Raw genomic sequence first — 15094 nt, forward strand, 5'->3', positions numbered from 1 at the left:
GTTCGGCCAAGGCTACCAACCCGCTCCTGGACAGGACTCCCCAGGTCACAGTCCTGTCCAGGCAAATCTGTTGCTTTTCAGTCAACGTGTGCGTGGGAGGAGAGTGGTGGAAGAAACTAGGAGGTAGGGGCTCCTGGCTCTGGAAAGGAAGTGTGGCCCAATGAGCAAGGCAAGCCAGGGGGAGCCAGCCTGTGTGTGTTCTGTCCCGTGCTGTTGCTGGCTTGCTGCATGGCCGTCGGTAAGTTGTGTAACCTCTCCCAGCCTGAGGTGTTGCAGCCCCGGCTGTGCACCGCGGTGGCTGTGCTGGGTCTGGGGCAGCAGCCATGGCAGAGTGGAGGGAGCCATCGTGACAATATTAGCAGCAAGACGGTCGTGACCTGGGCACCCGCTGCGGATGCTGGGAGTTGGCAGAGGTGGGTGGTGTGGCAGTGATGGGGCCTGGCGCGCGCTGAGCCCTATTCGGGCAAGGCCAATAACACCCTCCGGCGATGCAGTGGGGTGCCCGCTGAGAGCATTGCCGGGGCCCTTGGCCTAATGCAGGATACGCCGTGCATGTCACCGCAGGCCATGCGGCCCTGGGTGCAGTTGGGCCTGGTCTACGCTGGCCATTTGCCCCAGAAGTGGCCAGTCTCTGGGTAGTTGTGCAAACCTGTTCGCTGGGACCTCGGGATCTAAAGGCAAGACCCTCAGTGGCCTGAGTGAAAAGAGCCAGGTCAACGAACCAAGGGTGTAGTGGGTTGGTCAGTCTCTGGCCCTGCCACTCCTAGAAGGGGACAGAGTGCCACACCCAGTGGGCATGGGTTAACAACTGGACCTAGGGCCTTTGCCTGTCTGCACTGGGGTTAGCACTGGGACAGCAGTGCCTGTGACTGGCTGTAGCAGTCCCCGAAGCAGACACTGGGGAAGGAGTTTCAGAAAGGAGGCCACTGGCTGTAAGTGCTGAGCTGGGCTGGTTGTCAGGTGTCTCTCTGGCTGCTGGGCGTGGACTCTGCTGGGGGCACAGCCAGTGGGTGCAGAAGGGGGCGGGGATTTGGCCTTGCTTTGTTTTGCACCCCTGGCAGGGTCATACTCCGTGTGGATCTTTGACCCCCTCTAGTGGCTGATCCATGCAAGATGCTTTCCCCCCACTATGCCCTGCTAAAGGAGTGAGTCCTGTAGCCCAAGCAGTAAAGGTTTGTGCTTTTAGCAGCACAGGTTGCTGGTTCGAGCCCCGCTGTTGGACATGGCAGGCCATGAAACTATAGGGGTCGCTTTATTCCAGAATAGAATGAAAATGCCATTAATTGGGCTGCAAAAAATAGGAAGTATTGAAAAATCCCCCTGTCTCTTTAATATAAATCTCCAGGCCAGCCCGGCCTGAACCCAGCTCTGAGCTTGTGCCTGGGTCGAGTGTCTCAGTGCTGCTATTGGGCCCCAAGGAGCCGGGGCACCCGTAGGATGTGGGTCTAGACGGCAATGGGAAATGCACACGTGGGCCTACCAGGCTCCCGAAGCAGAGCAGTCGCTGCACACACGGATCGCTCGCCCCACCGGAGCAGCTAGACGGAGAGACGGAGCAGGGTGTTACTGTCAGGCCTGATTCATAATCATCAATAAGGCTCCTGGTTGCTATGAGAATTGCTGCCATGGATGAAGTGCTGGGCACCCAGGGGTTAATGGCATGTGCCTGCTGTGCACTGGGTGGGTGAGGACAGAGGTGCATTGGCAGAGCGGCGTGGGGGGTGCAGGGCTAGGAGCAGGGGGGGTTGGGTCAGGACAGAGGTGCTTTGGCAGAGCGGCGTGGGGGGTGCAGGGCTAGGAGGAGGGGAGGTTGGGTCAGGACAGAGGTGCATTGGCAGAGCGGCGTGGGGGTGCAGGGCTAGGAGCAGGGGGTGGGTGGGTCAGGACGGAGGCGCATTGGCATAGCGGTGTGGGGGGTGCAGGACTAGGAGCAGGGGGGATTGGGTCAGGACGGAGGCGCATTGGCAGAGCGGCGTGGGTGGTGCAGGGCTAGGAGCAGGAGGCGGGTGGGTCAGGACGGAGGTGCTTTGGCAGAGCGGCTTGGGGGGTGCAGGGCTAGGAGCAGGGGGGTTGGGTCAGGACAGAGGTGCATTGGCAGAGCGGCGTGGGGGGTGCAGGGCTAGGAGCAGGGGGGTTGGGTCAGGACGGAGGCGCATTGGCAGAGCGGCGTGGGGGGTGCAGGGCTAGGAGCAGGGGGTGGGTGGGTCAGGATGGAGGTGCTTTGGCAGAGCGGTGTGGGGGGTGCAGGACTAGGAGCAGGGGGGGTTGGGTCAGGACGGAGGCGCTTTGGCAGAGCGGTGTGGGGGGTGCAGGACTAGGAACAGGGGGTGGGTGGGTCAGGACGGAGGTGCTTTGGCAGAGCGGCGTGGGGGGTGCAGGACTAGGAGCAGGGGGTGGGTGGGTCAGGACGGAGGTGCTTTGGCAGAGCGGCGTGGGGGGTGCAGGGCTAGGAGCAGGGGGTGGGTGGGTCAGGACGGAGGTGTATTGGCAGAGCAGTGTGAGGACCCCATACTGGACCAGCAGTGCTGCTGCAGGTTGGGGCAACGGGGCTGTGGGGGAGCGGGCAGTTTGCACAGTGCCTCTTTGCACAGCCTGTCTGCACAGAGCCTGGCTCTGGCCACGTTTGCTGTGCGCAGGCGGCGATAGGGGTTCAGATTCCCAGGGAGCGGGGCAACGTCCCCCTTTGCTGAAATACTGGCAGAGTTTGGTAACAAACCCTGGGAAGCGCAGTGGAGTGGGGAAAGGCTGGGCCCGTAGGTCAGTCTATGTGTACCTAGCCCTGCGGTGAATGGAGACGTGGCAGCTGAAATAGGCACGTTGCCCTGATAATGCCAGTACAAGAAGAAGAAGTCAGATCTCCTGGGACAGAGAGCCCAGGGGAGGGTGGAGCCGAGTCCCCAGCTGCCATCTCTGGATGGAAGCTCCGAGTCTGACTCTAGGCAGGGGAAGATGGAAAGAGGATCTCAGGAGGGGGGAAGGGAAGGGCTCTGTATCCCTGGCCCAGGGAAGCCCATGCCGGAGGAAGTGCTCACCCCCCTGCACTAGTTAATGTAGTTGTGTCTCCATAGCCCCTGTGCGTGGAGGTGGAGCCGAGTGAGAGCCCTGGCTCCCAGCTCCCTGGACGTTGGGGAGGAGTTTCCAGAGTCAGAACCTGGGTCCGCATTTCCCAGCTGGGGCCACGGCTCCCAAACGGGTCAAACCTCCCCCCAGCGCCAGGGGTTTGAAATCTGGGATCTAATGTGGCTCCGACCCATCTCTAGCCAGGTTGTGATGTTCAGGGGGCCGTTAATCACTGTGGCCCCATCCTGGTTGGGAGATACCGGCCTGGGGAGACCCGTCTCAGATTCGGGGCTTGGAGCTTTGGATAACAATCAAGTAGCGAGAAGTGTCCGTCACCAGCACAGACGTGGCAGCTGGGCTCCATCCCCGGATACACAGAGCCGTGGGCAAACAGGGGGCAGCCGTGCTGGGGAAATGCCTGCTGTCCTAGAGTGACACCCCCTTCCTGGGAAAGCCGCCCAGTAACTGGGCAGCGTCTGCGTTCTGTTCAGCGCCCAGGCGGCAGGCGGCTCCTGGCAGGAGCGAGGTGGCTGTTCTCTTCTGGCCCCAGCAGCCAGTGGGTCGCTTGGCACCAGCCAAGGCTGCGATGGGATGCAACAGCGTCCTGCTGCTGTCTAGTGCCCGAAGGGTTAATCTGGGGCTAGCAGGAGTGGAAGAAGGGGCTGGTGTGATAGTAAAGAGCACAGAGCCCTTCAGTGGGGAACCCGGCTCCAGGACACCCGCCCGCTGCCCTTCCCACCATGAGGAGCGGGGCTGTGAGCTGCTGGATAGCCCTGGCCTGGGGTTGTGGCTTCCTGTGCAATGGGTGTGCGGCTCAGCTGGGTTGGAGGGGGGGCCCCCTTGCTGGACTGGGTGCTGGGCCGTTGCTGCGCTCGGCGACATGACTAGCTCCGTGGAGAGCTGGCCTTGGATTGCCGGGACGGCGCAGTGTGGTGAGCTGTCTGGGGACTCTGCGACATCCGTCCGGTGTGGGGGGCGCTGGGACTGATCGGGGCTGCGAAAGAGGAGGGTTCGCGTTGCGAGCGGGAGATTTAGGTCAAGCTCCAGCTCCCACTGTCAAGGTCTGTGTGGGTCACCCCCTGAGGACATGCTGAGTGCAGCGGCCCTGGAATGGGGTATTATACGCGGCCTCTCTCGTCCGAGGCTTGGGGTCTGATAGTCGGGGCAGGGGAGCCTGGGGTGTCAGGACTCCTGGGTTCAGTCTGTGATGGGGACTCTCTGTGGTTCGTTTTCCCCCCTCTGGGTTGGGGATGAGCCCGGCCTGCTTCCTGGCAACCCCGGGTGAGAGGTGCAGGGCAGGGGGCCCCCGTGACGCTGTCCCCGCTAGCCTCCAGCCCGGCGATGCAGCTGATCGCCAGGGCAGCGAGCCAGCCAATGGCACAGGAGCAGAACCATCTGGTGGCGGCTGTGAGACAGGGCAGCGTATTGGTCGTTGCCCGTCTGTAGCGCCTGAGGCAGGGAAGGTTTCAAGGCCCGTTCTGCACCGAAGGGCTGAGTCTGAGAGGAAGGCCAGCTGTGTGACTAATGCACTGGGCTGGGATTCAGGAGATCAGCTCCCAGCCTGGCTACCTCCTCCCACTGTGCCCTTGGGGAAGACATGTCCTCTCTCTCTACCTCCATTGCCCACCTGCAAATGGGGGTGACAGCACTGCCTTGCTCCCTCGGGCCCCTGTCGGCTGCTGAGTCTCTGTCCCCTGGGGCCTTGTGGAGCCGTGTGCCCTGGGTCAAGTGGCTGGGAGATGCCCCTGTTCCAGCTGGGCACGCCACGTGGCATGCTGTGAATCGCTGCCCGGGGGGCGAGGCAGCGACATGCCAGGCCCGTTAGTTACACACGGGGTGGGAGTGGGGGGAACGTGAGTGCCTGGCCCATGGTGGCATAGTGAGGCAGAGCGGAGATTGGAAGTGGGGACTCCTGTCCTGGTCCCTCAGCTGACCTCGGCAGGGCCCTGGGGCAGTCGTTTCTCAGCAGTTTGGCCGGCCCTGAAGGCGAATGATGCAGATCTGCAGGGCGAGCCCTCCCGTGCCGTGATGCTGCAGGGGTGTTTTGTTGCTGTCGCGGGCGTGTTTTCGTGCCACAGGATTGAAAGCGGCCAACCAAAGCCCCTGCAGCTTCCTTCTGTCCTGCTGCAGCGCCGGAGTCGGACAGCCCAGGTTTGGGCGCGGGGATGGGCTCTCACCGCACTATCGCAGCCACTGCAGCCCGGAGCCAGGGGGCGTGACGTGATTGCCACGCAGGCCTCCGAAAGGATGGTGGAGCCGAGGCGTCAGACTGTGCTGACGTCCCTGCTGGGGAGGAGAATGAAAAGACACTGACAGTTTCATGGCATGTAAATGAACAGATCAATATGGTTTTGCTGAAGTTCTCCCCAGCTGCATGCAGCCAGCCGCACCAGCGGCTACGAGATTCAGAGGGAGGCCCAAGTAGACAAGGTCACCGGAAGGAACCTTTGAGCTTGTCTGCACGCCGGCTTCTCGCACAGCTTTGAAGAGAAAGCACCAGCCGCTTCGGTGAAGCTCTCCCGGTTCAGGGCTTCACTCAAGCCTCACTGTGTCCCCGTTTATTCGACCCCATCTTTCACGGGGGAACCCCAGCGTGCTTCGAAAATCAGTGACGATGCTGGAGGAGTGAGACCGGCTCAACCACAAAGGTGTGGGGCTGGGTTTTAGGGTCGGATTTTTTTATTTTTGCCAATTTAGGTGCTTAAATGGGAGCCAAGAATGTTGGGAGATCTACCTTTTAACCCATTTCAGAATCACCCCGGCTGGCAATGAGCTGACCTTCCGTGTCTATAGTACGGTCCAGCCCTGAAGCTTTCTACAGCTCTACATGGAGGGGTCTTTCACCTACCACTGGAATGCAGCCACCTCTGGGGGTGGGACATGGCAGCTCTCTAACAGATCACAGCAATTGCTTAGGAAAGGTAATGGAGAAGAATGCTGCATCCAGGGGAAAGTGCAGGGCCAGTGGTTGAGGCTGGATGTAATTCGCTAAACTGGAATTTGGCCTGGATCTGTTGTAAAAACTGCTAATGGATCTTTAATGACCAGGAACTGGACCTTGATTTATTTTCCAAAGCTTTGTCAATTCACCTTTTAAGAGATCTGGACAGGACCTGACGGTGTCTTTTTAAAAGACCTGTTTGCTTTGCCAGGGTGAGGTCTCTTAAAGCATGGCAAAAAAAGGGATGTTTAGTTCGTGACTCGGAAAGTTTGGCTATTGGCTCATCCGGAACAAATGACCCGTCTCCTAGACAGCACCTTATTGAAGAGACCCTGCCCTGTAGCCAGGGGAAGGCAGGAGGAGACATGGAGGCCTGTCTGACCCGGAGAGAGGTCACGAGAGCCATTTCTGAGCCAGCCTTTCTAAGGGGTAGATGGGGCCGTCCTCCCAGCCTCCTGGGCGAGTGAGCCACTCAACGGCCTCTGCTCGCCTTTCCTCACCCCAGGTGTAAAGAGTGCGGCTCCCAGGCTCTGCGCCTGGGGACATTCCCTGAGCTGTGGGAATCACATGCCAGGCGCGTGTGCTCTCGTGCACATGCGCAGAAGCTAGTGTCAGGAGGTGCCCAGGACGTGCCCTTGCCAAGGGAGGCATCTCGCAGCAGGAGGATGGGGGGGCCTGACTCCCTTACGTCTTCAGCCTGCCTATCCCCTGTTGTTGGTTCTTCTCCTGTTAGGATCCCGCCCCTCAGCCCATACCTTCACCCTCCAGCACTGCTGTTTCCACCCTGCTCTGAGTTTGGCCCCACCTGTGATTCACTCACCAAGCACCGTTCTCTTGTTTGCCTGTGTCCAATGCCAGCTCCTTGCCCTTGTCCTTAAAGCTCCTGCCCTGCATCCGCTGCAGGGAGAGTTTCCTTTTTAGTGGCTGCGGGGCTGTACTAGCCACTGGGCCAGCAGCCAATGGACACCAGTCCCTGGCTCTTTCGCTGCAGCCGTGTCGGTGATGCCTGTGTGCTGTAAGTGGCATGTGGAGAGACCGACACAGCCACTGCTGCTGTACGGGATGTGGGGAAGGTGAAGTGCCTGTTTCCAGGCCTGAAAGCTTTGCCTTTGTGAGTGCCAGGAGAGTCCCCGGGACGCCCTGCTCCGAAAGCACAGCCTCTGCTGAGCGAGCCGCCTTTCCCGGCCGACCCTCGCCGAGTGGTGCCGAGCTGCTCCAAGGCACAGGTCGCTCACGGTGAGCTTGGCGTGGGCCTGGCCGTATCCAACCCCTCTCAAGTCCCAGGTGAGTCCAGTCTGTGAAACCTTGGGGCAGCCCACAAGGGGGCTGGGCCGCCTGCAGCTTCTAAGAACTGGATGACTTCAGAAGCCACTCTTGGAAAAATTAGGCCATGCTGCAAGTCAGTGGCTGAACACAGGAGTCCTGGCTCCCAAGCCCCTTCTCTAGGCAGTAGAGGTTGCTGCCCTGTTCCCCAGGGGGCCGCGCTGTCTGGCTCCAAATACTAGTTCATTCCCCTTGTGCCAGAAAGGGCCCAGAGTGTGACGTTGCACTCCATATGTTTTGTGGAAATATGCTAATGCGTGTGAATATAATGTAACTGGAACATGCTTCATGCAAAAGGTCTCTTGTAAGGTATCATTACAAAGCTTATAATCTACTGAGTGTGTTCATCCTATTTGTATGAATGTATCATTCTTGTATCTAAAACTAGGAATATGCAGCATAACTCTGAGGGCCTATTGTAATTATGCAAAGTGTGGGCCATTAATGGTGGTTTGGAATCTTGATGGCTCCCATCACCTAGGACAAATGGTTACGAATGGCTCTGTTTACTTGCAAAACTTCCTGGGTACATGTCAGCCAGCCTTGGAAGAATGGAGACTAGGGGGTCTCACAGGACATGTGACCATGTCACATGATAATGGAATCCATCTTAAACCTGGTGCTTTTCCATTTAGAAGGAGGGGTGGGGACTCAGAGACAAAGGATTCCCTCCTTGTGCCAAAGCTATAAAAGGGGGTGGAACAGAACAAAGGGCAGCCAGTCATAAGAAATCCGGAGTTCCCTCTTGAGCTGGAACCAACAAGGACTGTACCAGGGGAAAGGATTGGGCCCAGACTAGAATGGAGTCTAGTCTGTGAAAGAAGCTTATTGGAACACCTCTGAGAGTGAGATTTTACTTGTAAACAGGTTCTTAACGTATTAGGCTTAGACTTCCGTGTTTTGTTTTATTTTGCTTGGTAATTTACTTTGTTCTGTCTGTTATTACTTGGAACCACTTAAATCCTACTTTTTATACTTAATAAAATCACTTTTGTTTATTAATTAGCCCCGAGTAAGTGATTAATACTTGGGGGAGCAAACAGTTGTGCATATCTCTCTATCAGTGTTCTAGAGGGTGGACAATTTGAGTTTACCCTGTATAAGCTTTCTACAGAGTAAAACAGATTTATTTGGGGTTTGGGGTCTGGGTGCTGGAGACAGGAGTTCTTGCTGAGCTGTTTTCAGTTTAGTGTGCAGCTTTGGGGGCATGGACCAGACCTGGGTCTGTGTTGCAGCAGGCTAGCGTGTCTGGCTCCACAAGGCAGGGTTCTGGAGTCCCAAGCTGGCAGGGAAAACAGGCTCAGAGGTAATCTCAGCACATCAGGTGCCAGTCCCAAGGGGGTCTCTGTGACTGAATCCGTCACACAGAGGGAGTGTTAATCTGTCCCCAGGGATGTTGGCGGGACGATCGCTGGCTGTAGGTTTGCAGCACCAGCAGGTAGGAGCCAGACATGTCGAGAGAAGAGGTTTGCCCAACTGAACCTCTCCCCGGAGCTCCGAAGGGCTGGGATACGCTGGGTGCCGCCGTAGCTGTCTCTCTATTGCTGGGCCTTGAGCTCTGGTTTCTGACTGCAGTCGGTGCTGGCTCCCCCGCAAGGCCCAGGCAAGGCGTCTCCGCCTGCCCTACAGGGCACCTCCCCCTGCAGAGCCTGCTAACACGGGAGCCGGTTGCATGGCTGCTTCCTCCTCTGGCCAGGGCACCTCTCCCCACAGTGCTCGACGGCCGAGGGATGTGGGATCACCCTGTGGCCAGTGTACACCGGTGAAGCCATTGTAAATCACCGCCAGTGTACGGGGCCTCCCCAGCAAGCTCAGACTGCATGCCCTCCTCCCACCACAGAAGCCCCTGGCACACAGGGCATGGCGCGGGCATTCCTTCCTCCCAGTTAGCCCCCAGTAGCAAACCTGCCCTGGGTCCCGTTCCTATTTGTGCTGGGGGCCTGATCAGCCCCAGCATAGGGGTGGGAGAAGCCCCTATGTCGTCCGCCCCTGTATGTGACTCTCCACACTTATTTCGCATCCATCACACGGGTACCAGCCTGTGGTCACTGGGCTGGATTCGGATCTGCAGGAGACGTTCTCCATCCCCCACCCCCCTTGAGCCGTCTCATCCCCGTTCCGTTATAAAACTCCCGTTTCATTCAGCAGGGCCCCTGGACCTTTGTTCTATTAATAGCTCTCTGTGCTCACGTATCAATGTCTCGTGAACGATACCGCCAGAGTCCCCGACAACTGAGGCTAGAATGGAAACTTCAGCAGGTTCCCCACCTCCCACCGGGGTTTGATCCAATTTGTAATAAACCCCCCAACCTGTGAATTAGCAGTGAGACTTGGCCCTTTGTGCCGGACAAAGGGAACGTGATGGTATCTCTAGAACCGTTCCTGGCAAGGAAGCGTGGTGTAGAGCCCCACAGCCCGGTGCGCGGCAGTAATCAATGTTATCTCCACCGCACACTGTTCCTCTGATAAACCTCCGGTGTTTAAAAAAAACTGCCTGGGTTTTAGCGATCGCAATTCAAATGCCAAGCACTGGGCATTCAAGGTGGACTGAATCGGCACTGCGGCATGACTTTCTGGGGGCGCTGGTGCTGGATGGCTTGTCTTTCAGAGGAGACGTACAACTGAGGTCCCCGCCACCTAGGATTTCTGGCACTTTAGAAGCCAGGTATTAACCCTGCTGAATGTCAACTCCATGGTGCAATTTTGCCTCCTTAAATCTCGCCCCCTCTCCATACTTTTTATTGGCTCAACGCTTAGCACAGAGGATTCCTGTTTCTGATTAGGACCCCTAGGTGCTATTATATTACAAATAATAATTGTTGCATGGTGTTGCTGAGTGCTGTTAAGCAATTGCTGTGTTCCACCCCAGAGGTGGCTGCATTTTGGTGGTGCATGAAGTGATTTCAGGTGGATGGGGCATGTATGTAATCTGTAAGGCACTTAGGATCCCTGCGGATGACTCTCCCAAGAGAAACCTACCTGCTAGTGTCATTGTAATCTATGGTTTAGATGCCTTTGAGGATTCAACAGGATCTGCCTATCAACAGATACAGTGGCAGCTCCTCTGAGTTTGGGCTCTCAGAACTAGATGAAATCTCATTTTTGGCTGAAACGGAAGAAGAACCGCAAATGCAAATAGAGTGGAAAATGCTCAGTGCTGCCCCCTGCAGGTAGAGTTCCCTCCAATGGTTGTGCAAGAGAATTCTTCTGCTCAAGTCTTGTTGAGGTTTGGCGTCAGTCTCAGTGAGTGCAGTTTGCACAGGGCATCTCGCCTCGCCCATACCAGAGGGGACGTGAAAGAGGCAGCCGCTCGCCTTCCCTCTGACTGACGGTGCGGTGGGAGAAGGCAGGCTCTGACCTAGGCCGGGTGGCTCTTGGGTGGCAAAGGAAATGCCTGCAGCTCATGGGAGGCTGAGTCAGCTCATTCTCACCTGAGAATTTATTTCTAAGCTAAGTACACGCGTACTCGCCCCAGCTGTATGTGCACACGTGTGTGTCCCTTGAAGCGCTGAATGCCTGTTTCCACCAGAAGCAACGTCCCAAGCCCAGGCTCTTGGTGGCTATTGAAGATCTGGTGGCTCTTTCCTTGAGTAGGCTGTGTCTGTGATGTCTTGGGGGCAGAGGAAGGCAGGCTCCACCCCAGAGGTACCTGCATTTTAATGGGACTCTGTGTACCTAGGGGGCTCCTGCTTCCGTTGAAGTTTTAAGACACAAGTGCCTATACAGCTGATGACCTTATTCCTGGCTGCTGGGGGTACAACGGCAAGGAGATAAGCACAGAACCCCGCAGAGTTTTTCTTGGGGCGGGGGGGATAAAACTGAGCTGTGTACATTGGGAACATCAGTGTTCCACCAGCTAATCCAGCCCCTGCCACTGGTATAGAGACCCCAGGGCCAAACAGCCGCTAGTCTTGTGTTTGCCCAGAATGGAGCCTCCTCGATGAGGGAGACCCCCGACCCGTCACACGTCCTCGCTCCCCAGTGTTGGTAGCTGTTGGGGGTTGCCCTTGTGCCCAGCGAGGGAGATTCTCACGCTGCGTTGGCGGGGCCGGAACAAAAAGCAAAGGCAAAAGAGGCTAGCGAGCCGGACTTGTAAGCCGGGCCTGCGGCTCGGAGGGCACAGTCACCTTGAGAGTTCCTGCTAGCTGGGGCGGCCTCTTCCCCCGGCTGCCTCTGGGCCCCCTCTCAGCATCCGGGAGTCCTTGAAAGGAGGTGGCAGCTTCGAGCAGCGACGGGGTAACCGGACTGGTCACTGTCTCACCCCTGAGGTGGGGCGGATGGGAGTGAGAAGGGCTCAGTAGCTGCTCCCTGGGGTCGGACCTGGGAACAGACTGGCCCCCGGTAACCCTGCTCTGCGGTACCCTGGCGCCGTTCCCCGGGGGCCCCCGTTCAGCGATTGCTGAGCTGACGGCTGTTTTCAGAAGGTTCCTCTGAGCCGCGGTTTGTTTGTGTAAATATTTGGACGTTTCTCAGGCGTGATTATGCAGCAGCCTGCTCCTCATGCATATTCAGAGGCCTCCAGCGACTGATTTCCCCGGGGAATATTGGCTCGAGGCTGGGGTGACGGGCCCAGAGGAAGGGAAGCGGGTCTGATGCTGGTGGGGGGTGGGTCAAGGAGAGGGGTGTCTGAGCTGCTGCTGTGCCCTGCGCTGGGAGCCCCGGCTGGGCTGCAGCGACCAGGTTTCTGCAGTGACCTGCTGCAGGCTACTGTGACGTTGATGGGCACTTGGTGGTGGTTACCAAGCACTCTTCCCAGCCACTGATTGGCTGCCAGCAGCAGTGACAGCCCACGCCGGAGCAGCTCCCCTCACCGGGGAGAAATTGAGCAACATTGGGGGACTCTAGAGCTCCCTAGGCCCCCTTTCTCCATCTCTCTTGTCTTCCCATAGCTCATCCCTGGCTGCCCTTTCTTCTTCTCTCCAGTCCTTGCCCCAGTTTCCTGGACGTAACTCTCCTGAGCCTCTGGGCTCCTTAGTCTTTCAGCAAGTTCATGTTCTAACCTTTCTCTCCTGGTGCCAGGCTGTAGCATATGGGGATCCCACCGCACACACCAACCAACCCAAGCATCCCGTGCTTGCTCTGGAGCAGCAGAGAGAGCAAGGAGTGGGGGAGCCCCTCATGGGGTAGGGCAGGAGGGGATGCTCTGCTGCCTCGGGTTGGGGGTGGGGTGGATCTGGGGGCCTGAAGCCTGTGATAACTCCCAGCCCTCGCTCCGGGGAGAGGCACTGCGCTTCCTGACTCAACGGCTCTGATACAGAAGCATCCCTGCTGGCTCTGCTGCCCAGGTTCTTGTTGGCTGGAGTCTGTGCCAGTCCCCTTGGCTGGAGGGGCTGGCTGGAGCCTTCGGCTCAGCTGAGTGGGGACTCGGCGCTATTGCCATCTGATGGGTTGGCGTGGGGTGAGATGAGTGTGCTGGGTCTCAGGCCAGCTCCCAGGGCTCCATGTCCCAGAAAACACCTCCCCAGCTGGAGCCAACCGGCCTGTGGGCAATCTCTGTGCAGATGGGCTGTTGGGACGAGGTATCTTGAGAGGTCTCAGGTTTCACTGCCTGGGTAAGTTCAGAGACTATGAAAAGCTTTTCCATGCTGTGCTGCAGGAAGTGGCTTAGCTGGACTCTGAGTGTTTGCCATGGGCCAGTGTGCTCCGGGCTGGCCAGTTCTAGGCTGGTGTGACAATTTGAGAACTCTTTCTATCCTGTTTGACACTGGGGACGCTGGGTGTATCTGTCAGACTGCACACTCCATTTTCCGTCTGGGGCTTGTCTGCTTTCTCTGGTGTCGTTTTACCTCCGTGTCGGACTGAAAGCCCAAGGGGTGGTGACACAGGGCTAACAGCAGAGAGTCGTTAAACTTTCATGTTCCTCGATGCACATGGAAGCCCGCTTGGAGAAAGAATTGGCTCCCCTCCCCTCCAGAAGAACCAGTCTGCCAGGTGTGCTGCTAGCTAAGCACTGGATCACCTGATGAGGCTGATTGGGGGGTCACCTGATAACGGGACCTGGAAGTTATTAAAGAAAGGGTTTCTTACTGGCCCTTTGAGAGAGAAGGCGATGCCCAGGAAGCGTGCCAGAGAGGCCAACGCTCAGTCTCAGAACGGGAACGTGAGTTCTTGATTCCCTGTGCTCACGCTACTGGACCTCCTTCCCTAAAATCCTGCCTCCGGTGACATTAAAAATAAACTCTGTGAAAACACTTCTGTTCCCACTAAGACAAAAAGTGCTTGACTTGCCCCCTTGCCGCATAGGGGCTGATGAATGGCGCATGTTTTCTACTATCATCTGCTGATGCTTCTCCCTTTTATGTCCCCCTCCCTGCAACAGGCATCATGTACATTATGTTATTCCATACGACGGGGACCAGTCGGTGGTGGATTCCTCGGAGAATTACTTTGTGACTGACAATGTCACCAAGCAGGAGATTGATCTGATGTTGGGACTTTTGCTGGGCTTTTGTATAAGCTGGTTTCTGGTGTGGATGGATGGAGTTCTCCATTATGCTGTGCGAGCCTGGAGGACCAGCCGACGGTACGGTAAGTGCCTCCTTGCGAGCTCCCCACCCCTGCCGGAGTCCTTTGGCTCATCAAAGGAAGTTTGAGTTGTTGTTCAGGGTTTGGGGGGTTTAATATTCTTTTCAGAGGGTTTGTATGTTTGATCAATTTGTCACAGGCTTGTTTGGCTGAATTCCAGCTCTCTGCATACAAAGTGAACTTTACCTGTAAATATTTACATGAACGTCCATGGTACCATGAGGGAAAGTGGGATTTACCCGTGAACGCATGATGGAGCAAAGGGGTGTTTGCTGGAGAACGAAATGTATGTGGAAAGTCGTATTGTTTGCACGGGTCAATGTGTTGTATGCAGCGTGGTTGTTGCCGTGTGGGTCGCAGGATCTCAGAGATTCAAGGTGGATGAGGTAATTAATATCCAACTTCTGTTGGTGAGAGAGACGAGCTTTCGAGCTTATGCTGGGCTCTTCCTGTCTTTCTCACCAACAGAAGTTGGTCCAATAAAAGATATTCCCTCCCCCACCTTGGCTGGGTAAATTTGTGGCATTCTGGGAATTTGATGGAAAGATTAAATGTGTGTAAAGATTTCTGTGTATATATTTACAGCGAGCCATCAACTTGCGGTGGGAAGTTGATGTTGGCGGCAGGGGGAAATTAAATGTCCATGTATACTAGTGGGGATGCGATGAGATTCTCACCCCCCCACACACCCCCGGTCTTGAAGCTTCGCTAGTTGATCAGCATTGTTCCAGATGTGGTCCTTTGTGCTGTGCATGCTGGGGAATCTCCGGTTGGCAATGGCAGCAGTCAGGGGGGACTGGGTGGGCCGGACGCCACTTTTAGCCAAGAGCAGGAGCAATAGGAACATAGGAGTTCCCACGCTGCATCAAACCTGTGGCCCATCAAGTCTAGCAACCTGTCTCTGGCAGCAGCCAGCCCCAGATGCGCAGAGGGAAGGTTCAAACCCCCCTTTCTCTAGTCCCATGGTTTCCCAGCACAGGCTTTCCCTGGTATTGTGACTGGAAAAGAAACGGAGAAAATGGAATAAAAATAACAAAAGGCGACTTGAAATCCTACCGTCTAATCAGTGTCTGTGTAAATTACACTCTCTAAATGCCAGTTGATGTCTGTTAAATTACAATTTTTTTTTTTTAAAGAAAGCTTTATGCGCAAACCTATATAAAAAAATTCTAATTAGGGAAACTGACTGCCTCTTTCTAAAAACTTCCATCAAAATGATATTAATTTCTCATTAGAGCGTCCAAA

General features: G+C 56.5%; 1 protein-coding gene across 4 annotated transcripts in view; it reads left to right on the top strand.

Annotated features, from left to right (window-relative positions):
* Positions 1-15094, top strand: part of TMEM240 (transmembrane protein 240) — a 35986-nt gene that overhangs the window by 9482 nt on the left and 11410 nt on the right. For all 4 annotated transcript variants that reach the window (XM_065575079.1, XM_065575080.1, XM_065575078.1 and 1 more), the window contains one exon: positions 13644-13852. In XM_065575079.1, the coding sequence (XP_065431151.1) occupies positions 13644-13852 (209 nt within the window). The remainder of the gene's footprint in view (positions 1-13643; positions 13853-15094) is intronic.

This window comes from Chrysemys picta, chromosome 21 (assembly GCF_011386835.1).
Source record: "Chrysemys picta bellii isolate R12L10 chromosome 21, ASM1138683v2, whole genome shotgun sequence".
Classification (NCBI taxonomy): Eukaryota; Metazoa; Chordata; order Testudines; family Emydidae; genus Chrysemys; species Chrysemys picta.